This window comes from Ammospiza nelsoni, chromosome 5 (assembly GCF_027579445.1).
Source record: "Ammospiza nelsoni isolate bAmmNel1 chromosome 5, bAmmNel1.pri, whole genome shotgun sequence".
In the NCBI taxonomy this organism is placed as follows: domain Eukaryota; kingdom Metazoa; phylum Chordata; class Aves; order Passeriformes; family Passerellidae; genus Ammospiza; species Ammospiza nelsoni.
In genome coordinates this window covers 12,392,797-12,419,250 of record NC_080637.1, presented here as the reverse complement: position 1 = coordinate 12,419,250, position 26,454 = coordinate 12,392,797, and the positions used below count along the sequence as shown (strand labels likewise).

General features: G+C 38.3%; 1 protein-coding gene across 2 annotated transcripts in view; it reads left to right on the top strand.

Annotated features, from left to right (window-relative positions):
- The window catches only part of PHTF2 (putative homeodomain transcription factor 2), a 97,123-nt gene extending 79,343 nt beyond the window's left edge, over positions 1–17,780 (top strand). For both annotated transcript variants that reach the window (XM_059472249.1, XM_059472250.1), the window contains 9 exons: positions 1,706–1,924; positions 3,864–3,992; positions 5,206–5,478; positions 6,619–6,750; positions 7,658–7,744; positions 8,796–8,951; positions 12,146–12,241; positions 14,556–14,681; positions 15,433–17,780. In XM_059472249.1, the coding sequence (XP_059328232.1) occupies positions 1,706–1,924; positions 3,864–3,992; positions 5,206–5,478; positions 6,619–6,750; positions 7,658–7,744; positions 8,796–8,951; positions 12,146–12,241; positions 14,556–14,681; positions 15,433–15,453 (1,239 nt within the window). In that variant the 3' untranslated portion in view covers positions 15,454–17,780. The remainder of the gene's footprint in view (positions 1–1,705; positions 1,925–3,863; positions 3,993–5,205; positions 5,479–6,618; positions 6,751–7,657; positions 7,745–8,795; positions 8,952–12,145; positions 12,242–14,555; positions 14,682–15,432) is intronic.
- Positions 17,781–26,454: the final 8,674 nt, after the last annotated feature.

Genomic DNA, 26,454 nt, shown 5'->3' with positions numbered 1-26,454 from the left:
AGTGCCTTTTGCCACGTGTGGTTTGTGATAATGGCACTGTTTGTTTCATGTTAGAGATGTCCCTTCACTGTGTGCTTGTGCAGCCATAGTGCTTCACAGGAGAAAGCAGAAAGGCACCATTACAATTGATTTCTTTTGTTTTTCTGCTTAGATATATTTTTCTCTAGTGTAGAGTGCTTCAAAGCTAGGGAAGACTTTGTAGATACCTTCAGAAGCTAGAGACAGAATGTAATCCATGTTTAGCTGTGGCAGTACTGTTTTACACTTATTCCCTGTTCGCTGATCTGACTGATGCAATGAAAGAGGAAGCTTTTCTTTCTTGCTCCCAACTCGCCTCCCCCACACCATTACAAAGAAAAGGAAACAATAGTTTTCAAATCAGTGAAAGCTTTCTTTGTATTAAAAAAATTAATAAGTGAAGTCTGTGGATATACTCTCAAATTCTGTCCTGCATTTTCTTTTATCTTCATGTTTATGTGTCTACTTAATTGTTGTTTGAGCAAGCTATTTTTCATGTTCGTACTTTATTAACTTTCAGCTTCACTGGTATCCAGTAGTGACTGCCTTCTATAAATATCTTCTTTTTTGCTTTAAAAAAAATAATTTCAGACTCTTTCTGCATTGATGTTATCCCTGTCTTTGTAAAAGGTGGAGAAAGAGTTCAGACCAAATTTTTTCTAAACATTTCTTTACAAAATTATTTGCATAAAATACATTAAACATGGTTTTCAGAAAGAATGAAGAACATTTCTTCAGATAGTAATGGACTATGAATCACACTAAGTTAGTATGTCTGCTGAAACAGTGCTTAATATTTTTTCAGTGTAGAAAATTGTACATCCTCAAGAGAAATTAGTAGAGATAAACTTGGTGTTAAGAGGGAATGGAAATTGCCAGAGAATGGCAGTGAGTAGGCTGATGCTGCTTTTAATACTACACCCCTGTCTTGCTGGAAATGGATTCTGTTTATTGTAGAAAGTAGTTTAAACTCTACATTGTTTTTCTGAAGACAGCAGTAGATTGTTCCATGTGTATACATTGGGAGATTTGAATGTCCCAAACTTCAGATTTTTCTTTCTTTATCCAAGAGCTAGGTAAAACTGGAGTTTACAAAGGCATACCTGTTTGTCAAGTGCAGTTTGTTTAAAATAATTATATTTTTATGTGTAATTGTGCAGATTACACATAAACCTGGCATTAGCTATGTATACCCTTGCTTTTCTTCCCCCTCTATACCTGATGCATTACTGTCTTCAAACAAGCTCTCTGTCTTTGAGAAGGTATGTTAGTAGTAACAATGTGACCTTAGGGGACTTTAGGAGCAATTCCTCAGAAGCTGGAGATACAGCTGGAGTCTGTGGCTTGAAAATTGCTGTTAAATTCTCAACTAATGAGCTCTAAATCTGTGAAGTAGTTATTTCCTCTTAATAATGAGTATTATTAGATTCTTCCTTATGTGGCCCCTTCCCTGAAAAGCAGAGGCCATGGACTGTTGCTTGCTTTTTGGTACAATATCTTAAAAAGTGCAACATCTTAGACACACTTGCAATAAACACACAAATCTTTCTGATGACAAGGATTATGGATTAGAACCTAAAAATCCAGATGAACACAGATTCACTAATCTGACCTTTAAAACATCTCTGCCAGGAAATGATGTAGAATAAAACAGCAGCATTAATTCCAGTGGATGTTTGGCTTTCAGGACACACCTAAATCAGGTACCAGCTGCAGTTCCCGGTGCTCCAGCTCCAGACAAGACTCTGAGAGCACAAGGCCAGAGTCAGAAACAGAAGATGTGCTGTGGGAGGACCTCCTGCACTGTGCTGAGTGCCACTCGTCCTGCACCAGCGAGACAGACGTGGAGAGCCCTCAGGTGAACCCGTGTGTGAAGAAAGAATTCAGAGATGACCCATTCCATCAGGTTGGTGCCCAGCAGTTCTGGTTTTTTACACTACACAAGGTCAGTGTTACCTATCATACGTCACAGAAAGCCTGGGAGAAAGACCTATATCAGATGGAAGTAACAAAGCCAAAGTGATTTGGTAGAATTAAAACAAGTAAAACTTGATTTCTGCTACTCAGTCATTAATTTTTCAAAAGAAGAGGGTATGACAATATATCAAAATAGCCTATAGAATATTTGAGTGCTTGAGTCTTAATTCTAATTTAGGGCAAGGACTGACTGATTTACGTTTCCTCTGTGATAGGTGGTTCTGTTTGGGTATTTATTTTTCTGTTTTGGGTTTTTTCCCCCCTTTTTTTTTTGTTTGTTTGTTTTGTTTAATTTTTTGTTGTTTGGATTTTGGCGGGTTTTCCTCCCTTTTGTTTTTCTCTAGTGGAATTGCTTTTTATAAGCACTTACCAGACACCTTTCTGTTTGCTTATTTGGAAATGAATATATAAGAAAAGCAAACAGAAGGATAACATATGCTTTATGTATATGCATATATATATGATATCATTACTGTATTATACATGCCTAAATTCTATTTGGTTATAATTTTTTTACCTTAAAGGTAATAATAGCAATTTGGATTATTTCATGCAGTGTTTTCTATTTTTATTTTTAGTTCTTCCTGCTTGCATTCAATAAAACACTAAACCTTGCAGTTGTGAGTTGAATTAGAGTACATATATTGACTTAAGGATTTATATTGATTTGTCCGCTTGAGAATTTTTCTACTTGATTGTAGATAGTAAATTTTTGAGTTTCAGCTCCTGGTGCTGGTACTCCCTCTAGAGGGAGAGCTTGGAAAACTGTGGTTAAGAAAAACCTGCCACAAATATTTATGCTATTTTAATATTATAAATAATTTCTTCTTCACCCAGTGAAAATGAGGGAGATAATTGAGTGCTCAGAAAATTACAAATACTTCAGATCAATACTTACAAAGCAAGCAATAAAATGAAAATAAAGCTTTACTTGCAATCAGTGATAATTAAAATCTAGAAATAATAGCATGCCCTTGCCCCTGCCAGCAGCAGCACTTCCAGCAGTGTGATGCACACAGTGCCAGGTGACTCAAGCTGAAAGCAATTTCCATCTCCTGAATGGGGGAGGAGGGACACAGGGCTGAGGAAAATAAAGAAATGGCCACAGCAGTATTTGTCACCTCAACATTTTTCCCATATCCTTCAGTTCTCCCTTGGCTCTGTGGTTTGAAAGAAAGGTCCCTGAGCCCTAAGTGCATTCAGAAGATTAACCTGGGATTGCTTGGCTGTAGGAGCTGCCTGTATTGATTAGACACCTACTGCTCTCTGAGTCTGGCCAGATCCAGTGTGCACAGGGGGTCTTTGTGCAGAACAAGGATTTTGAAGTCATTAGGAGCAAATAATAAAAAAGCTATTTCCCTCAGGCTTAACCTGAGAAGAGTTCTTTTCAGGATGTTAGGGGTAAATAAATAAAATAAATCCATTAAATGTGTCAGAATTGAAAATGACTCATAAGTAAAACTTTGTTTTCATATTTCTCTCTTCTTTGATACATTTGAGTGAAAAAGAAGCCAATAAATCCTTAATCCCATTAACTCATCCCTATTAGAAAATGGACTATAGAGAAGGAGAGATTTCTGTTCTCACAGCTATTTCTTGGAAAAGAAGGGGAGGATTGTAAGGAATGAGGTTAACATATAATAGAAGTAAATGCTATATAGCAATATTTATGTCAGTCTGAAGTGTTTTGGTTTGGCTTTTTTGTTTCTTTCTTTTTTTTTTTATTTGTGGTTTTTAGTTTTTGTTTGTGTGGTTGTTTTTGGTTTTTTTGGGGGGGGAGGGGATTTGTTAGTATATTTCTGACAAAGGCATATTGACATGAAAATAGATTCTTAATTCTGATGGAAGATATTTTTTGTCTTTCCCAGAGTCATTTGCCTTGGATCCACAGTTTGAATCCAGGGCTAGAAAAAATAAGTGCAATTGTATGGGAGGGTAATGACTGCAAGAAAGCAGATATGTCTGTGCTTGAAATCAGTGGTATGATAATGAACAGAGTGAGTATTTGTTTTACTTTATGCAAATATTGTGTTTAGAAGTGTAAGCACTACCAAGCTTGGTTTATGTGGGTGGTTTTTTTTTGGTTGGTTGGCTTTTTGGTGGGATTTTTGGTGTTTTTTGATTGGTTGGTTGTGGATTTTTTAATTTGTTTGTTTTGTTGTTCGTGTTATGGTTTAAATCTTTGTTATTCACATTATTGTTCTATGGCTTACATCACTCTGATTTACTTGTTACTACTAGATTAAAGAGCTACCAAATCTTCAGTGTTGGGACAATAAAAGGTGTTTGCATTGTAAGGTGCTTGCTCACATAGCCAACCTCAGTTTTATTGATACATGTTGTGAATAATCAAGTTAATCTCCTTGATTTCAATGAACAAGTAATTTATTGGGTTAGGAATATACAGATCTGGGTATCTGGATGCTAAAGTTAGGATTGGGAAAGAAAGCTTTCCTCTTTAGGAAGCAAACCTTTAAGAGGATGAGTGGGATGTTCTCACTAGTCCTCCCTCCTTTTTCCTGGTACTCCTCTTGAGGAAACAGTTGGAAATGCATTTAATTGATGTGCTCTTTTTCAAAATAGACAACATGAGTATTTTGTTGAGTTGCTCATAAAACCAAACATAGCCAAAGAAAACTCTCACTAGTTCTGACAAGTTGATACTCATTCTCTCCCACTTGTTAAAAAGCAACTTATTCACAAACCTAGTTCTGATCTCTGCCTGACTCAGAGGCTTTGCAGGTTTGGATGCAAGACACAGCAGAGACAAACCCAGCAAGCCATGGCCAGCAGAACAGAGCTCCAGGCCTGTCTGCACTGTAAACACCTTGATTCCACTAAAAAGGATACAACCTAAACCAAACAGAAATAGGAGCAGCATACAGGATCTAAACAGCCCAGTCTGATTGGCCCACTTGGCTAATTCAGCATTCAGTGAATTTTTAATGCAGGAATGTGCACTGGAGTTTAGCTGCAGTGTTTTATTGTTGGGTTTTTAGATTACTTGTTTCCTGTGCATTAAGTGCTCTTTGAGGACATCCTGGAGTTCAAATAATAAAATGGGATGATGATTGGTTGAAGTTTTCATACAGTTTACCAGATTGTAAAGTGTTCTTTGTGATAAAAGAAAAACATTAATATTTTGTTTATTGAATTAATGACAAAATCATTCAAAAATTAAATACATTCCTTGTTTTCCTTTGTTTTTAGGTGAACAGCCATATACCAGGAATTGGCTATCAGATTTTTGGAAATGTCATATCTTTAATCTTGGGTTTAATGCCCTTTGTCTTTCGACTTTTCCAAGCTAAAGATTTAGAACAGCTCGCAGCACACTCTGCCACTGAGCTCTGCATGACTGCATTTGGGTCAGATGGAGACGTTCTGGTTCTCTCCATGGTTATTATAAGTTTCGTGGTCCGGGTGTCTCTCGTGTGGATTTTCTTTTTTCTGCTCTGTGTAGCAGAGAGAACATATAAACAGGTATGAGCAGCAAAGCAAGAGACTTCATCTAAAGCAAACCAAGGTTTAATGTTTGCGTTTTTTGACTTTGTGGCTATTTTAAACTTGTTTTCTTCAGCGTGCTGTGAGTCATAGATCAGTGATGACAAACACTTCAGTGGGCTTGCAGTTCAGGAGATGACTCAGTTCCAGTGGACTGAAGTCTCTGAAGCTAAAAGGGTTTTTTTGTTGGTGTTTTATTTTTTTCCTGGAGAGAATTTCTGGGGGAAAGCTGGCTCAATGCATTAACCCAATGCTTAGTCATGTCCCAGTTTGTTTCAGGTTTCCACAAGGAGAAGTAGTTTCAGGGAAAGAGCTCTATAAATTTCCAGTGCATTTCATTCAAAATCTTCAATTTAATTCATGGAATCATAGAGTGGTTTGGGTTGGAAGGGACCTTAAAGATCATCCAGTTCCAGGGACGCCTTCCATTAGACCAGGTTGCTCAGAGCCCCATCCAGCCTTGCCTTGGACACTTGCAGGGATGGGACATCAAAACAGTTCTCTCCATCCCTGGCCAAGGCCTTGCCTGCTTTGCTGTTAGATCAGTTCTGTAGCTGGAGATGGTGAGAGCTGCTCTCTGAAGTACTGTTCCATTGCTTGTTGTTGGAATTAAAACTTGAGAGAGCTACCTTACTAGCTGCAGCACATAAATACTTACTGGTCTGCAAAAGAAACATTTTTATAATTTCTGTTCTCAAATTATAGTCAAAATATGTGGTGTAATACAGTAGAATGGTATTAACCCACTTCTAATAATGATTTCTGTTGAAATGAACTTCTGTGGTATAGGTGCTCTCTAATGCAAATGATTGACAGGTTTGTGGTTTTTTCCACAAATTTTAAGAGCATAGCATATCTGCTGTCTAAAATGTGAAGAAAGGAACTCAGTGTAGCTAAATTTTGTTAATCATTAGAATGTGGAGACTTCTACAATGTTTTAGTGCATTTCCTCTCTTTGATAATATGCTACATTTACTTTTGGTTTATATTAGCATATTTTAATTTACACTAGTATGTTGTACATTACACTGACATATTTACTGAAGCCTTTTTCTCTTATTTTTTTAGTACCTCTGAAAATCATTTACCAGCTAAAGTAATTTTTTTTCTTCTCTGCAGAGGCTACTTTTTGCTAAACTCTTTGGTCATCTCACATCTGCCAGAAGGGCAAGAAAATCAGAGGTACCTCACTTTCGCTTAAAGAAAGTGCAGAATATAAAAATGTGGCTTTCTCTCAGGTCCTATCTAAAGGTAAAATAATTTATATTTTTGCTTGTAATAATATTTTAACACAATACATTTTAAGCATCTTGTTTATGTTCTAATATAAAATATCTCCTTGCTGGAGATATTTTATGTTAGAACATAACATGGAAGGTTGGTGTTGTAGGCTATTTCCTCCTGTACACTTATTATTGGTTCATATATCCCATATATGCTTCATTTTTGTGACTCTGGGCCACCAGTGTCTGCAGGCAGACAGATTTTGAGAAAGTTAATGTGTGCTTTTCACCTTGTTTTAAAGCCTGAGTGTGTTCAGAGTTGGAGTCTTGTCTTAGTAATGCCAGCTCAAAAGTTGTGTGAATATGTTGGGTAAAAAGTGATCACATGTGGTCTAATACTGACAGTTCTTATTTTAAGAGTCTCATCAGTTGGTGTCATTAACACAAGGAATTTATAAAGCAAGACAGTTCTTGTGTATTTGTGCTGTGAGTGTATGGGTGCCAGGTGAAGCTAGAAATTCTGCCCAAGTATTATCTGTAAGACATTCTGATCCCTGAAATCCCTTATCACTAGTTTTTACAAACAGAAAAAGATTAGTGAAAACATGAAGGAATTATGGTGTAGAGGCTGGAGAGGGTGGAAAACAGGAGCTATAAGCAAACACAATTTAGTGTGGTGCTGGTGGGATGAAAGGAGGATAACTTCACTTGGATAATAGAATGTAGTTGGGGTGTTTTAAATTTCTGCATATGGTAGCACTCTTGTGGAATGTCTTCCTTTCTTTCCTTGGAACCAAATTTGTATGTTTCACCTTTTCCTGTGCCACTGAGAACATTTGTGAGTTCTAACTAGTTGTGTGATTCTAACTAGTTGTGCTGAATCCCAGTGCTGGCTGGGTGGGTTTCACTCACGTGTGCGTTTCCTCTGTTTTCAGCGTCGGGGTCCTCAGCGCTCGGTGGATGTGATAGTGTCATCTGCCTTCCTGCTGACCATCTCAGTTGTCTTTATCTGTTGTGCACAGGTGAGGAAAATTTACTTGTAGAGAAACAGCCATGGCTTAAATAGTTTTGAAACAGTTTTGAGTGCCTTTTACATGGTGATGTCTAGTAAGTTAAAAGACAGCAGTGAAAAACCAGTAAAAGCTGTTAGAGCTTTTTAGAATACAGCTCCATTTTGTATCATCGTTTCAACTTCTTTAGAATATTTTTCTGTAATAGCAGAAGAAAGTTCTGTTGCAGCAAATTAGAGGGCTAGGCAATCACCAGTGGTGTATAATCTAATGAGAGCAAGTGGTGGATTCTGCACCTGGGACAAGGTGATTCTTGGGGGTGTCCTGTGCAGGACCAGGAGTTGGCTCTGTCAGTGATCCCTGTGTATCCCTGCCAGCTCAGAATATTCTGTAATATCACTGTTATATTTTAAGTCTGTGTCCTCCTTCATTTTTCATTGTGGTTTTTGGAACTTTTTTTTCCTTCATTTTGCATCAAAATACACTTCTGCAAAGACAGTTGATACTGACCTTGGTGATGCTTTTTGTGAGAAACAGGCTTGTTGGCTATATCGGCCTGCCCTCTAGTGGAAAATCTTTTAGTAAGCAAATATATGTTTAAAGAAGCTTTCTGTTGCTTAAGATTGTCTTTGAACTTCTGTTTCAAAATATAGAGGATTTTCTGAATGGCTTCTGATTGTGTTGTCTTTACAATTTCTAGCTACCTTTATTGTGTTTGCCTGCTAGCTAGCTATAAGTATTTTATTAAGAATGTAATTTACATAAAAGTACATGTGAGGGTGTATTTTTTTTTATCCCACGTAGCGCCTTTGCAAGTCTGAAGAGGAGTTAAAAATTGTCTTAGAATGTATTTTTTTATTTATCTTTTCTCAGACCTCATATCTCTGATACACTGTTGGTTTAAAATTATGAGTCAAATTTTTTAGGCCTAAAAACTCTCCACGTATTTATTACTGGGTATGTTTCTTGAAGTTGTGGAGATATGCTACTATTTTCTTGTATTGTAATGTAATTGTTACTTCAAATTAAATTTAGATTTCTTTTCCCTTTTTTCTTTTTTCAGCTACTTCACATGCATGAGATTTTCCTTGGTTGTCACTACAACTGGGAACTCGTAATTTGGTGCATTTCTCTAACTGTTTTTCTCTTAAGATTTGTTACTCTTGGATCTGAAACAAGTAAAAAGTACAGCAATACCTCAATATTACTTACTGAGCAGGTGAGAATTTGTATAGACCTATATTTTTATACCTAAACGATTCATTCATCTGGTACATTTCAGGCCTTGTAGGTTTATTAAAATAGTTTGGATTAGGGAGTTAATTATGGGGAAGTGAAGCAACTTTGCAACCCAAAGTTCAATTTCTGAGATAAATGTTTGACTTCATCCCAACTTTTGTTTAAGTGAGTGAGCTTAGAGGTACCATCTCCTTTGATATAGTTTAACATCTAACAGAACACAAACATAAAAAATAGTTTTTAAATATAAAAAAAATCCTGGAATCTCAGTGTTGGATGGGTGAATAAAAGATCTGAAGACAAACTTAACTCTCTATGAAGTGAGTTGCTGTTTCCAGTCCAATACCTTAGGACTGCTAGGTTGCATGGATTGCATGTACCCTCTTCTAGACTTCTTGGAAATCTTTTTTTAGTCATTTTTCAAGCTTGTCTTGGGTCTATGTGTGTTTCTTCTCAGGAATGTTCTGGTTGGTGTTTGTACTTCAGACTTCCCTCTCTGCTCTGCCAGGCACTGCTGATAGTTTTCCAAGCTAAGCATGTTCAGGTAGTGTTAGGTTAGAAAGAAATCTCTTTCTTCTGAAATTTCACACTGGTACAAAACAACCCTTTCAGGGCAAGGTAAATAGGCAGTTCCAGAAACCTTCACAGGTTTCCTACAGAAAATGTGTTAAAGTAGGAGAATAAAATCTTCCACACTGTGTGTCCCAAAGTCAGGATGTGAGGCCTGTGACAGATGAATAAATGACTCATTCTGCCTTTACTAAAGATAAAGTTGGACACTGAGAAGCTTGACTGCCCCTCTCCCTTGTCCTGAATGAGATATTTTGCACCAGTCTGAAAACTCAGAGTTCCTGAGCCTGGAGAGTTTTCCATTGTTCTGTTAATCCTCGGAGCTGAATGTCCCAGTGAAGTTTGTCTGCTGTTTCTGGAATGAAAATGGAGGGAAGTGTTTGTGATAAGGATTGCAAAAAATTGCAAAGAGCAAGGGGAGAGACATTGTCAAGCCTTTATTTTGCTTTCATAGGTTTCTATACTATGATCTTCCTGGGAGTCAATGTTTGAGCATTTTAACCTAGCATGGATATTGAAAGAAACACTTTCTGTATGTCCTCAGAACTCAAAGAAGTGTTATGTCATCAGACACCTTTGCATTTGAATGCAGCTTATCCTGTTACAAGTATTTTTCCTCAAAAATGCCTGAGAGCTTTATGAAATGAAAACCAAAATAGAATTCACAATTGTTTCTCAGAAAATGAAAAGGATACACTTCACCCTGGGTAGGACTCATTTTAGACTGGTTTAATGGCTTAAGCTGGGTACTACAGCATATTTACAGTGGTCTTGAGACAGACTCATGGAAGTCTAACATTTTGGCTTTTCAAGGAAGGTCAAGCCTTTTGAAATATTGACTGATACTCACTTTATCTAAAAAAGAACATCTGATCTAGTGTCCTGGAAAATGGCACACTGCAGTTATTAGGCTTAGTGAGAAGGGAACAAAGCTGAAAACAAACAGAAACGTACAACAACAATAACAAAAAAAACCCAACAAATGAGTCTCCACTCTCTGATGCAATTAAAATGCTCCACAGATAAGATGAAATTGAAAATTCTACTTTTGCCAGCAGAGTTCCAGGCACTTCTTTGTGCTTTAAATTCAACCTATGAATTTCATGATTAGGAGTCATGATGGGAATATAAAAGGGATTTTTTTGATTTTATGTTATTTGGTTATAATTTTTCAGGTCCTTCTGAAAGTGTTTTTAATTGCTCTTGTAAATCTGTGAGCAAAATAGAATGTATGGTCAGACCACAGCTGTCATTTTGCCAGTTTTGAATCTCAAAGCAGGTGTGGTAGATGGCTGAGCAGACACTCCTCCTGATGGCAAGTTTGTTATTGAAATTAAGGAAATCATAATAGCTCTTAAAAGAGATCTTTGAATCTTCCTAGGGTTTTCAGAGTTGCTAATTAGAGCCCTTATTTTTTGTTTAGTCCTGCTTATAAATCAATAATTTTATCTTTAAAAATTGGAATCTCTTTGGCTCTGAAAACAGAATTTTAATGTATAATGCAATAATAATAGTTCAGGAGCTTAATATACCTTGGAATATATTAGGCATAGATTTTTTTTTAACCTGTGTAAGAAATTTACAGTGATCTTTTTAGGGAGATGTGATAATCAATTACTTGTTTTAGATGTCTATGGCCTTTATTTCAGTAACCACCATACAACAAGGTGGTGAAATATATCATAGCATAGTCAGATAAGTGGCATCTGAAGGACTGACTACTTCAGCACATTTCTAAATTGTTCATTTTTTATTTTGCAGATTGTCACCCTAAAATAAAAAGTGGCTTTTCAAGACATTTTTTGCTTTGATTTGCTTTTGTTGTGCAATAGAAAAGAAAAAAAACCTAGGCTTTGTTTGATGTAGGATATCAAAGATGGGTTGTTTGAGAATGAAAGCTGATGTTTCAAATTGCTAAAAGGACAAAAGAGAGCTAGTTTGAACTCTTAACTTTCTCAGAAATAATGACCTAAAAAAGTCTACTTCACAGAAGCATTGAAATTTTCAATATACTGTTCTCCTACAGCAATGAAGAGTTTAATAATTTTTCAAATATTTCAAGGCACTGGAAAGATTGATTTTTCTGCTCTCGAGGTGCTCATGAAATACTAAATTACACTAGAATCTTTTAAAATAAATTACACTTTAGCAGAGTTATGGTTTAGCATTCCATTCAGTTCAATAGCTTTTGAGGATGTTAAGTCTTGTAAGGTCTGCCCACTGGTATAAAAACCTTCTGGGAATGAATTGTCAAACCTCAGGCAACCCTTGAATGAGGGAAAAAAATTATGCAAACCCTACCTATGTTGTTTTTTTGTGCCTAATTTATAGATTGGACTAAACTTTAAACTTGGTGCTATAATAATGTCAAATGTAATTAATTTGTTTTATCATACATTAGCATTGTATTTTCCTATGGTGCTGAGCCAGTACTTGTTCTTGAATATTAAAAAGGAAACAAAAAGCTTGCTTGCTTGCAGAAATTCGTTGCAGTTTTGTCATATGGCTGCTGAGCAATCACATTGTTGAAATATTAAATAGCTCAAAATTAATTCCTTTAAATTCTGAGTAGGTGGTGATACTTGTGTTTTTGTTTTAAATCAGATAAACTTGTACTTGAAAATGGAGAAAAAGCCTAATAAGAAGGAGGAACTGACACTAGTGAACAATGTTTTAAAACTTGCTACTAAGTTATTGAAGGTAAGAATTCAAATGGTATTCCCATATTATAAAAAAGAAGTAGAATAGATTGGTTAAAGAGTCACTTGTCTGACTTCTGCAGGCAGTAGGGTGTGCTTTGGTTGAAATTTGTTCTGTACCTCTCCACAGGGATGCTGCTTGTTCATAGACTGCACTCTGTTGTGTTGCCATCATTCTGGATTGCAAATTATTATTACATCCAGGGAGTTTTATTCTTTAGCTGTGTATTAGCAGTGTGAGAGAAGGTGCTTCAGGGTGGTCAGGATGATGAATGCCTGGGAAATAAATGATGAAATTTTATTGTCTGAGTGTCAATACAGTGATGATTTAAGACCTTGTGACCTCACTCTACCACACACTGAATTTAGGTCCCTTAGGCTGTTGATTCCCATGTGCCAGGGAGCAGCCCATAAAATGCAGTTAAAACTCTGTTTAATTTAGCCAGTCAGCAGCTGAGATCAGAGTATTTCTTCTAGTTAGATGAGTAATTCCTCCTACCAGCTCACCTTGAGCAAGGTGTGTGTTGGTTCCCTCCTCTCTGAAAAGATACAGAGCACTTTTCCTGAGAGGACTGATGGACTCAGCAAGGGCTCAGAGCTGACAAAGCAACTGCTTGGGAGCTGTGCTGCAGCAGTAAGGAGAGCCTGACTAAATCAGTGACTGTCTCCTGGTGTAAGAATAAGGGATTGTAAGGCTTTCAGGACCTGGTTGTGGAGCAAATGGAAGGAAGTCTTCTCAGTGCATCAGGTGGTCAAGGTGCACTGTGGATACAGAGGGTTATCTGGATTCAGGGAGGGACTGGACAAGAACAGACAAAGCCCAACAGGTTTAGGATGAGCTCTCATGAGCTGCTCATGGGCTGAAGTGTTTGTGTGCTGTGAGAGTGTGGGTAGGTTCCATGCTGATCAAGTCTTGTTCTAAATGGCTTCCATTTTTTTCATGCCCTTCTCGGTGTTTCAAAAAAAGCTTTCATGTTTTCCTCTTGCCAAAAGTCAGCCTTTTCCAATGGGGAACTTAGCTTTTGTGGCACAAATCCCAGACCCTGACCATCGTTTAGTTACTGTGAGAAGATACCAAAAAGTGAGATTTTCAAGTCACCTACTATGAGCTTTAAATAAATTCTTGGTAGTTAGTGATTTGTGTAATACTTCATGTCCAGTAGCTAAATGGACTTAGGTTTTTTTAATTTGATTTTGGGTGGTTTTGGTCTTTAAACTTTATAAAGACTAGATTCTGTTGAATATTCTTACTGTTTTCTTACTCAAAAATTTGGTAAGATGAATCCAGAATCTAAAACCTTTTTCCTTACAGAATCTCTCTGCTGTCCTTCTCAGAATCATGTCTTTTGTATCTTTTGTATTTGCAGCAGAGTTTTATACAATATTACATCCAAATGAAAAGGTTGTTCATTGTTATTTCACATTTTTGAAAGAAGAATCATACCTTTGAAATACTTCATGTTTAAGAAAGGGTTTATAAGGGCATTTTCAAGGCTCAGGATGTAATGCAGGAGAAGGATGAAGATGAATTTAAAGCTAGAAAATATAAATGACCAAAGCAGTGATAGTTGGTAGACTTTATATAATCCACTCTTATATTTTAAAACTCCTTTTTATTTCCTTTATTTGACATACTTCTAGGCCAAAAAAGTTTGGGTGACTATATTCACACACCAATAATTGAAAATCAGTGAAATAGCTTCTTTATTCAAGTTTTGTTACAGATTAATTTGTGCTAAAGTTTTGTTCCTTTCAATTTAAAAGAAGTAAAATGTTGGCAGTCGAACGATGGTTAGGACTTTTTTTCCTTTGTCATCCTTTTCTGGCTATATCAATCAGTTGTTAGTTTCAAAATCAATGGAAAAAGAATGAAATTGCAATAGGAAAGATATTTTTGTTAATTTTCATAGTTGTGAAGTAGTCTTCTGTCATTATGAAAAATCTTTCTTATTTTTTGTGGTTCTGCTGCCTGTCACTTCTTTTAATACTGAAGGTGATTCCTGAAAAACTGTAAGGAATTTGGAGATGGTGTCACCTAGCTCTTTATTTTCTTGGCTTCATGAGCAGGTTGGTAGGTACTGTACATGGGTAGCCTCCAGTTTTTTGAAGAGTTATTTAGACAACAACAACAAACACTCAGTTACTGTGATGGATATTTTCCTGCACATTGTGTTTGATATGCAGAATAATAGGAGAATGTTTTGCTTCACTGGGACTTGAAGACTTCCTAAAGTAATACTGCTCAATACATATGTGAACAAAACCCCCTTTGTGTCATTTTTGGTTTTAATGATGCTGTTGTTTTGCTTTATTAGGAACTGGACAGTCCCTTTAGGTTATATGGGCTTACAATGAATCCACTGCTTTATAACATCACCCAGGTTGTCATCCTGTCAGCTGTTTCTGGTGTCATCAGTGACTTGCTTGGATTTAATCTAAAGGTAAATACTTGAGAAGCATCCCTTTTTTCACCATAGTTGGAACACATATTGAAGCATAGTTAATTCTTAACCAGGCTAACTAGAAGATTTATTGTTTGAAAACTTTTACTAAATTACTAAATTAAATCTATATCAGAAGAATAATGGTGTATTTGTCAGAGCAGCCCTTAAAACTTTTTTTTTCATTTTGTGGCTTTGTAATTTCATTTAGGACACTTATTTGCAAGAATTCTTAGATAGATATACGGAGACATTTTTACACATAAATACAAGACCTTCCTTAACTTTTCTTCATGTCCCAGATTTGATTTCTCTCTTTATTCCTCACTGTTGACTCTGCAGCTCTTTGTGGGAGGCAGGCAGAGCAGGCTATCCTTGTCTTGCACTGCAGTGAAGCATTGCAGTAGGAAAGGTGTTGCTGTGACCACTCCTACAGTGTTGTTTGTCACTCCTGTAGGGCTGTCCCCTTAGATCCTTTCTGAGGCCCGCCCTGAGCTGCAAACTCTGGAAACTATTTCAAGATTCAGGTTATGAGGCACAAGCTTGTAGTTGTCACATTGGCCTTTATTGGCCATTAAGTTTGCTTACATCTGCTATCTTTTTCTTGTTATAAATAAATGGCTGTAAAATGTATTCTGTGTGTTATTAGAATATGTAGCAAATGCAATAAGAAAAAATGTAGTGGTATTGCAGTTCTGATAAACAGAAATAATTTGAGAAATAAGTTGATGTCCTGCTCTAATTTTTCCAGCTCTGGAAGATCAAATCTTGACAGCATAGAAAGAAGATGAAATAACAGTGTTACAGAAAAGGTCATTGGTGGACAAAACTGCCTCACAGCAGCCACTGAACCTGTATTTCAGAAGCTACAACCTCTTCAAGGAAGTAATTTGGAAAACGGAAGTGTTTACATCTGTCTTGTGCAATCTTTGTATTTATTTCATCTTCTCACTGGTTTATGTTTGTTTTAGTTGACATTTATGTTTTATTTTCCAATTACTTGTTCTGTTCTGGAAAAGGTCAATTTTAGGAAGGGTCAAAAACTGTGTGTCTGAGAGTTTGAAATCCTGAAATACGATCACACTAAATTGCTCTCTCTGTTGTTAAAGCTAAGCCAATGCTGAGCATTTTTAGTTACCAGTAACACTATATGGAAGTCATTTGATTTTTGATAGTGTGGTAAAATTGCTTAGAATATTTCATTTGTACCAGTCATTTATGAGGACAATGTCAATAGATGTTTGGTGGCAATAGAAAAGTGAGACATACTCAAAAAATAGAGTACTGACAATACAGTATGACAGGTAGCAAAAATGTTTTCTATTAGAAACAATTTCTAATATTTTGAGTAATTCCAGGATCTAAACTCATATAGGCTGCAGTTTAAATATCCTGGGATGTTAAAAAGGTATTATATAAGAAGTCAACAAGTGTTCTTTGATAACACATTTATTAGAGCAATAATTGTAAATGGTTACCATGCTGTATGATATTTTGATAAAAATTAAAAATTGTATTTATTTGAAATACTGAGCTGTTCTGTGCAGCTCTGACTGTGCATGTGCACTTTTTATTGTTACTTTTAATGAGAAACTTTATACATATAAATGTATATTAATTGGGATATATTATGGTGAACTATGGAGCAGTATGTATTATATGTTGAAGTTGAATATTTAAACAAGCAAATTATTTACTGGTGAAAGGAATGCTTTGAATGATTGAGCAAAAGATAGATAGCTAGGTAGATGCTCTCCTCTTGTACACTATAGTATATGCCATTCATACCACATTGAAGTTTAAGAACAACTAAACACAAAGAACAAGTGGCTCTGGTGAGCAGCAGAGCTGCAAAGCCTGGTGTTTGGCAGGTTTGTGTCTTGAAATAACTGCCATTCCTCCCCAGCAGGTGCCATTGCCATGTGCTTTCTGCTGGGCTTTCTAACACCTCTCCCTCTGCCTCCCACAAGGACCAGTCATATTGACTCGTGGTTCTTCAGTGTGACAAAAATAATGCGTCCATCCCTGTGAAATTAAGTAACTTGTAACAAACTTTCCTTCTACAAGGAAGTTATTCTGGGAGGATTAATACCAAGAGGCACAAGTATTCTTATGTTTTCTGTTTCTAAAATACTGGCTTCATACTGAAAAATTACAAGTAATTGTTGACAAGAGTCTGGATATTGCCCTATGTTTGCTAATGTTCAGAATCTTGAAAGATTTGAAGTATTGAGTCTTAAACTTATGTGGTATAAAAATATTTTTATATATAAAGCAACACAAACAAGCATTTTGTATTTTATTTGCCTCTGTACTAATGTTTAATAATGACCAAAGTGCATTCTGGTTTTTGGAAGAATGTATTACTGGAGCTTTAAGAACATACTATATTTAGTTTCTCATGTGAAAACTTCAACTGCCTCTGATCTGTTTCTCCTTTCTCTGTTGTTTGACGTTGGGATTGTTTTTAAAAATTAAGTACATTTTATACAGTTTTTTCCAAATTATGGTACAGACCTACACAGAACTTAATTTTGCACAAAATATATTTAAAAAAACAAAAAAAAGAACAGCAGGAGTTCTATGGGTGATAAAAGATAAGGCTGATGCTTTTTACAGCCTGTCATTATTAACACCAAGAAGAAAACCATTCTTTAGTCTAGAGTGGAATTAAATTATTTTTAGACATGTGAAATAGTGACTATATGGCTTTCATTACTTTAAAAAAAAAAAAAGAATGAGAGAAAATAGCAATTTGGGTTGAAGGTGAAATTAGTTGAACCATGTATACCTCAGCAACTAGCACTGTGCGGTTTGTTGTACTAACAAATGGCAGCTTGGGGAAAGTAAAACACTTGTGAAATGAAATTAAAAATAATAAAAACCTTTATTTGCTACCCTTAGGTATATTCATTATGTTAAAAATGAGAGAGGTTTATTCTCCATCCCTCAATGTGGAAAGTCCAGTATAAGAATAGAGGCAAGTAGAAATATGGCAGATCTTGCGTTGTTAACTGTTATTTTTTGCCACGTGTTTTGTAACTGAAAGTGTGATCAGGCTTGGAATAAAGCTTTCTATGGCTGATGGTAAAAAAAAAATGCAGTGAGCTATGTCTTTAGTAACATCCAGCATATTTCTGTGTCTGCCTGTTTTGATTTAAATCCTTATATTCTATTTAAATTAAAGCACATTTGGGAAAGAAACATGCACACAGAATGCACATGATAGAGAATATCATGTAGAACAACCCAAGTTAAAGTGCTGGTGGAATGCAGAAAGATACTTTAATAATTTGATTAGTTTTCCATGTCATCTTCTAGGAATAGGACATTTAAAACATTTTGGTAGCTACCAAATTTAGTAACTTCCAAAAACTTCTCTGGATTGCAAGCTTATATGATTACAGGCAATGCTTAAGGATATTACTGGTTCAGATTTCAAGGTCCATCTTTGGCACCCAGCAGCAAATGGTAGAGAGAATTATCTTTTTTACAGGTGGTGGTAGTGGGCTGCTGCTGTTGTCTTTACAAGGTGTCTGGGTGAAGAGGAGGAGGAAGGTTGTTGGTGTTGTTGATCTGCCCACTGCTGCCTCCTTAGGTAGACTTTTTGTTATGAGTTTCTCAGTAGTGAATTTCCCTCAGTAGGAATGTCAGAGAAGACTTTGAAGGAGGAATGCCTGATTGTTTTTCTCAGTCCATAAAGCAATCAGGTTTTTATTGCATGACTGCACAAAATCTGTCTGTATTGGTGCAGGAGCTGGGGAAGGAAATCTTTTCGTAATAAATAGCAGCTGACAAAGTAATCTTTTCCAATGGGAAAAGCAGTCATCTTCTCCAGGGTAATTCTTGCAAGACAGCAGAGGAACTCATCTTGAGTAGGTGCTCATGTTGTTTGTTTTGTTAAACAACCTCCACAACAGTCTTCACACAGTTCAACACTTCACTGTGGCTTTCCTCATGAATACTGCCTTTGTTCCTTGTCAGTCCTAGGATAAGTAGTGACTCTTAGCTGGGTTGCTAGGATCCTGCTTTGCTGACACTTCTTTTTCCTGAAAATCACCATCATCTTGTCATTGGTGGTGGACAGAGCCTGCAAATGTCCTTTAAGTCCCTGTATGGGGGGTGTTAGACAGAAGGTGCTCTTGGCAATTCTGCTGGGCCTTGGGGAGTCTGACCACAAACCACCAGGAGACGCCTGCATTGCCAGGGTCCCTGACTGGGCTGATAGAGGTGTTGGTGCTAATACCTGTCAGCTCTGCTCATTTTATCTGCTCTGTTGCCTTCCTGACTGAGCAAATAGACCCTGCTGGTGGCAGCCACCAAGCAGCTGCTTTGGAAAGGGGGAAATGTCCAAGGCTTACTGTGGACAGTTTGTGAGAGGGATAACTCAGGAAAGAAAGGGAGTGCGTTACCTCTGATACTTGGAACTGATGACCCACTTGTGGTGACAGTTCTGCTGTCAGAGTTGGATATCTGCACTGTGAAATGGAACCCCTGAGCCCAGCATTGCCTGGGGCTGGGTGGAGATAAGATTTCCTCCTTAGTGTCTCAAGCAGTCAATCACTGCTGCAGTCTGGCATGTCATGTACATTCCCCTAGACACACAGGCAGCCTTGAGAAAGGCCTTCATGTGAAGCCTTTTGGGAAAGGGACACCAAGGTCTTCCCCATAGTTTGTTGCTACTTCCCCTGATTAGGACTGGGACAGGACAGGATTTGTAATAGACTGTTTAGGGACAGTAACAGAAATCGGAGGAGGCTGCAGCTCTAAGTCTTGTCCCTTGGTACTTGGTCTTGCTGTGAGAGGTCATATTGCAGGCTGAAGGCTTTGTCAACCTGTGGCTGTAGAACTCTGCAGCTTGCCCAAATCATCTTGGGGAGGCTAAAGCATGTGGAGAGGTTGGTTCTAAATGTAGAGAATTCCCATATCCTGCATCTCAGATCTGATCAGCTGCTGCCACCAGGTGTCTGTCCTCTTTGGTCATTTTGATCCTCAAATGCTACACCCCATGCAGTTGAATATGCATGGGCAGCCACAGCATTCTGGAGGATGCTGTATTGCTCAGAGTGAGATGTTTGGTACAGGGGGAGGTTCATGGGAAGGGGAATTTGCCAGCCTGCTGAAGCAGGAGCTGGATCTGCTTCTCCAGCCCAGGAGCAGTGCCTTGCAGCAGGCTCTGCTGGGGGCTGGTGTTGGAGCACGTGGCTTCTGCCACAGCAGCCAGGAGTCCTGGGCAGCTGGGCAGCACTCCAGCTGCTCTAATGTCACATTTAGGGCAGGTTGGGCTTGCTGGCAAAGAGGTCTCAGCAGACTTTGTTTTGGTGCTGTCATGCCCAAGACCCGCTGGAGTTTTAACTGTAAGCAAGTATGTAAGACCTTTACTTGGATGTTAATGTAGAAGCTCAGGTTAAATTTTAAGTCCCATCTTGGTTTCCTCAGGGAAAATTTGAATTGTGGCTATAAGAATAAATGGGAAAGGGGAAAGAAACCAGTCTGGTTGATGCCATCTGGATTGTCTGTCAGGCTGCCTTTTGAGAGCTTCCCCCAGATACCTTTAGTGCATGTAGGTCCATATGGAATGTCTGAATTAGGCAAGTGTAAAATATACGTAGAGCATTATTTCAGATTAGTTAGTTTAGATTAAGCACTGGAGAGTCAGTATGTACCTCAATATCTTACAAATAACTTTCCAAAAGTGTTACTAAGTAAGATAAAATATTTTTTAAAGTTTATGGTTTTACCTTTATCTTCCCTATTTCTTCCCAGTCTTTAATCATTTTACACTTGAGTGGACACTTTGCTATCCTTAAACAAACTTTCAGAAATCTGAAGTTGCTGTGGGTTTGGTTTTGTGATAAGAAGTCAATTCTCTGGGCTGTAAGCAATGCCATGTCTCCTGCTGTCAGTAACAGAATTCTCTGGAGAGAGAAATCAAGAGAGATTTTCTTTCTGGCTCTTCAGAGATGAAGCTACAACATTCAGTATGGACACAAGCGCCTCTGATAAAATAAACAGCACTGATGGCTGGTCAGATTCAATTTTTCCAATACAAGTTTGTATAAGTTAATGATCCAGAGTAGGAAATAAGGTCATGCTGCAGAAAGACTTGTCCATTTTATTTCTTTTTTTTTTTTCCCTATGTTTGATTAAGCATTTCAAGGAATGGAAAGCACATTCACTTTAGGGACAAGCTCCCAAAAATATTCAATTTCTAGCTTCAGTCTTTTGTTTAATGGTGACACAATACTTTATGTTTAGCCATGCTTGCATTCCTAAACACCCACCAACTTTTCACTTCTAGCCCTCATAAACAGCTCCTGCTTCTTGAGCACGGCCTTATTGGTAATGAAATTTGTCAGGAATTAGCTGTCTGCCTTCTGCCCATATCCCAATCCACGCCTGAGTCTGGGTATGTGACTATGCATCAAATGAAATCTTTTGCTTTTGCTCTGTCTCATGCATGTAAATAAATGGGAAGTGAATTACTTGACTAATTGAAAATGACAGTTAAACAAATGGAACCTAAGTGGAAGTTGTCACTAAACCAGTGAGTTTTGGTGAAATAGTTGTTTGGAGTACTCCATAATTTAATTATACCATCTCTACAATGATGCTGATTGGGGCCAAAGACAACCAGCCTAAGGATAGAGGTTTGACCTCAATGAAAAGTCACTTTCCAACAGCTCTGCATGCTCTGCTTGCTGTACCCAGGGCTGTGGTCTTCAGCTTAGTGTAGGGTTCTTTGTCCTGAGATGTCTGAATTTTAGATGCCAAATTGACCCAGGGCTTCCTTTCCAATCATTAAAGTCACATTTACCTTTAGAGGAGAATTCATTCAGTTGATCTTTGACCTTCATTTTAGTGATCCTCTGGGATATTTCTCTCTTGAGTGTAAAAGGAAAAGAAGTGTGTGGATAATTTAGAATCAGATGCAAAACTTCCAGCCGCTTAAATTAGGGCAGATAATCCAACTTTACTATTTTGTTCTGCAGTGAAACTTTAACATTGTTTGCAGCTGCATAATCAGTTTGACTGCTATTGGAAAGGAAGACAATTGTTTTCTTCTTTTCTTTTTTAATTTTATTGTTTTCTCATAGAAAAGATTTCCCAACAAGTATTCCACAGTCCTGCCCCAGCACTCAGCTCTCTCCCTGTGCTGTGGAATGGCAGCTGGTGAGCTGCTCACATCTGTACAGCTGCAGCTCAGAGCCTGCAGGCAGCACTGCAGGCACAGCCTGTGCCAGGGTGACACACAGGTGTACCTGGAGAGATCTGTGTCTTTATTACTAACATGAGTAACTCCAAGTGTCTTTAGTACTAAAATGCATAACTTGAAGGATGGGGAAGATGGGCTCTGGCCTTGACCTCACACATGGGAAATGCTGTTCCTGTCTTGGCAGAGTTGCAGGGGTTATGCCTCTATTTTTTCCTGTTAGATTGGAAACCCCTTGTGGCAACAAAGCTGCCAGGTATAAAGCTATGATGCCATTGAGGTGTAAAACCCATCTAGAAGCAGAGAGCCCTCCCTGCTTGGCCAAGATGTCTATGCAGAACAGAGATCTCCCTGTCATGTGTGTCCTCCCAGCAGCTGGAATCAAGGGTACTCTCTGCTCGGAGGGAGTAGGGCTGACACAAACAAGGCTTTGCCTTGTGTCTCCTCTGTTATCTTCAGGCTGTAGATCTGCAGCTGAGTCAAAGATACTCCTCAAAGGCCTTTGCTGGCTGGCCTGGAAGTGGATAAAAATAGCAGGGTGGATAAAAATAGCAAAAATCTCTCCAACTTGCAGAGGGGGAACCACTGTTATTTTATCCCTGTCCTTCAGCAAGGTGTTCTGGTTCCAGTCTTTTGTAAACCCATGCTAAATCTGACTAAGTGTATTTGGTGAGTTATTTATTCATCCAGCCTATGTGGATGACAGAAATAACTTACAGTGACCCTCTGGGGCTGATGCTGGAAACAGGCCATTGCCCCTGGCTCTTGTGCTGTCATTGTGCAGGCAAACACAGCAGGAAGAGCAAAGTACCGTATTTAACCTGCATTTCTCACCTCTCCTTTGTGCATCACCTTGTGAAGCAACAGCTCCTGAGAGCAGATAAACTGCACTGAATATAATGAGGTGAGTCTATCTCCAGCGTTATAGATGTGAATATTACCGGGCTTCTGACTTCTGTGCTGTCCCGGGGTCTGACTCTTCACAGCTCTTTTTGCCCGTGCTATGACCTGTTTTCACCACTTGAGAAACTGGCTGCAGCAAATCCAGCCTCTCCCAAGTGCCTCTGCACGTTTCTGCTGCCATGCTGCTGCTGCTCCAACCCGCTCAGGGTTTTCTTTTAACGCCATTTATTTCAGGGTTGTTCATACCCCGAGCGCTGGTGCTGCCACAGCTGCACAAGCAGTGTGCTGCTGGAAGGGGTGGGAGCTGGAGTTTTGGCTGCAGAAAGCATATGGTGTGGCTGCAAACAATAGGGATCACTGCCACCAACCTTGGAATAAATAGGAGCCATTGAATTTATTGAAATGGGATTAATTCCCATTGTGTATAGAGGGGAATTAATACAATGAATACAAATAATGTAGATGGCCAACAATTTTAGCCTTGGGGTGACATAACGCTGCAGTTAGGGACTGCCATTATTTCCTATTCTTCCTTCCCACACACATGTGCACATTGTGAATTCCAATTGCACCACAAATCTTGGCTTTCTCGATAAAAATAAAAAATTAGAAATTCAAAGTATGCAAAGGAGTAATTGTAAAATAATTGTTATAACTTGGAGGAAACAACAGATGTTTCACTTGTTGCTGGAATTCTCTGAAGGAGAACTAATTTTCCAAGCATATCGAGTACATGCTAATCAGAAGCATTTTTCTCTGTGCAGCAGCATAATGGTATTCCTGGAAATGTTCTTTGTGTTGGCTTAATAATGCACAGCCAAGGAATGCACTACTGGGACTAGTGGAGCAGCTTTTGCCACTACCTTTATATTTGGTTTCTTTCTAATTCTCTCAGCTGGGCCGTTTGAAATAAAAGGCAAAATAGATTTATTAATGTTTAAAAATAACATTTAAACCAACCCATGAAGGTAAGTGAGAGTCTCATTGAAGATTAGGTTGGTGCCTTGTTAAAGTTATTACTGATAATACAGATATTATACCTGGAGCTCACAGGTGGGGAATGTTCTGAGAACACCAATTCTCTTTTCTCCAGATCTCAGCCTTTGAATCAGCTCCTTCTAACAGCAACTGTTACTTCAACTCATCAAGACACCAGCCCAGCTCTATAGAACTTATAGTTGTAACTGCAGTACAAGAAAATAATGTATATTAGATAGCTTGAGTAGTGGTTGACGAGCATCTACTGACCTTAGATGGAGATGCAGACAGGCTGGAGATGATCAAGCCACCAGCCACACCCACCCTGTGAGGAAAGACTAAAGCAGTTGGGTCTCCTCCCTGGAGCAGAGAAGGCTCAGGAGTGCCTCATCATGGCATTACAGTGCTTTAGAGACAGCTACAAAGAGAATGGAGGCTCTCTCTTCACAGGGGGCAATGGGTACAAATTGTCTATTTCAGCCACAGGTTTCCTTGCATATGCAGTTCTGCATTCTAAAAATGCAAAGGCTTTCACAGTGTCAGAACACAAAACCCAACAAGAAAGACAGCAGGACTGTTAATTCCCTGCAATACTCTTTCTTAAATGCAGCTATTATTTAATAAAACATTTCCAGAGCTTTTGGGATAGAGTTGTGAGGATTGCCCCTGACAACATATTCCTCTGACTGGGGCAGCCACAGAATTATCAGCTGTGAGTACCATTTCTTGTTATTATTCTTCTAAGAATATTCCTATTTTTATTATTTCTGTGCTTACTAATGCACTTTATTTAATACCAGCAGCAGGATTATCTGGTTTTTAATTGCTATGGCACACGGAAGAAATCATAGTATTGAAATCAGGTTGCAAATTTTTATTTGAAGGTAAATTGATGTCCTACATTTTTGGCTTAAGATTTCAGACTTAAGCAGGAGCAAATTACTGACTGTTTGACTACAAGCAAACACTGTTAGTGTCCTAAAACTATGGTCTGTAAACGGTTATAACCAGCATCAATATAATCAGACTCAAAAGACCAGAAACATCCTGTGTGCAGGTGTCTACAGCCTGCCCTGATGTTTGACAACTGTTCAGGTGAATGGTGTACCAGCAGCACGTAGCTCTGGTAAGTAAATGAGATTGTACAGGCTGTTTAGATGCTCCATTCAATAATAAGAGATTTTTTCAATATATGTGGAGATTTTGCACACTTTCCTCTGAATAAGCCGTCATTAGCTGACCGTTTCTTTTAATATTTGCAGGAAATGTTGGTTTTATGATGGAGTGGTGCTCTGTTATGTGTGATGTGGTTGGGAGGAGCAGACAAATGGATCACTGAGACGTGGAGAAGGAGAGCAGTGTGTGCAAGGGGGTAGAAGAAACACTTAGGAGAAGAATCCAGACCAAGAATCACCAGCTGGGATCTTGAGGAGAGCACATTTTCTCTACAGAAAGAAAGCACTGCCTCATTAGTTTAAGGCTGAGCACATGGAATGTTGGTGTTTAAATTAATGGTAGAAATTGGCAGTAAGGTTTCACAAAAGCACAGTTTTGCCCATGCAACCTCTTCATGGTGTAGGGAGGCTGAGGGATAGGAGAGGGAAGATGTCAAGCTGAATGGAGCACATGGGGTTTCCTTTGAGTCCTGGTGCCCAGGATTTCTTCCCATGCTTCAGAGAGAATGGGAGGACATGGAGACAGTTGTCCTTGGATCTTTTCTCCACACAAGATTTAGGTGGATACAGTGCACTGCTGGACCTGGATGGTTTGGAATCTTAGAACATTTCAAGTTGGAAGGGACCACATAAGGATCATCAAGTCCAATTACATGTTTCCTTCAGGACAAGTATAAACTGAACCATATGACTAAGAACATGATTCAGATGCTCTTTGAACTCCTATGGGGTTGATGCCATCACTGCTTGCTCCAGGAGCCTGTTCAGTGATGGCCAACCTCTCTGTGCAAAACCTTTTTCTAGTGCCTGATTGAAACTTCCCCTGATACAGCTTTGTTCCATATGTCACTGGATATCACAGAAAAGAGATCAGCACCTCTTTTCTCCCCTCTTGAAGAAGTTTTAGGCTGCCATGACATCACCCATCAGACTTCCCTTCTGTAGACTGAACAAGCCAAGTGACTTCAGCCTCTCCTTGTGAATTTTGTCCTCAAGACATTTCACCACCTTAGTCACTTTCCTCTGGATGCTCTCTAATAATTCTATATCCTCCTCAACCTGAGGTGCCCAAAACTGCACAGAGAGCATGCCAGGGCAGTGTGCAGCAGGACAATTGTTGCAGACATCTTTTGAGAAAAATCCTTTCTTGGGGTTTTTCTCCCTTCTGAGAAGCTGCAGTTTCAGCAACCAAATGTAAACAATGGTTATCTGCTGCTGTGGAATGCAAAAGGTTGATCTGTGATTGGTCTCATGTGGATGTTTGGATTTACTGACCACTCATGGCAGAGCTGGCTCTTGCTCTCTGCCAGGACACAGACCTTTGTTATTTATTCTTTGCTATTCTTAGCTTAGCTAGCCTTCTGAGAACTTTTCCTTCTATTTCTTTTAGTATAGTCATAATGTTATATATATATATATATCATAAAATAATAAATCAAGCCTTCTGATTATGGAATCAACATTCTCATCCCTCTTCACCTGAAAACCCTTGTGACCACCATCA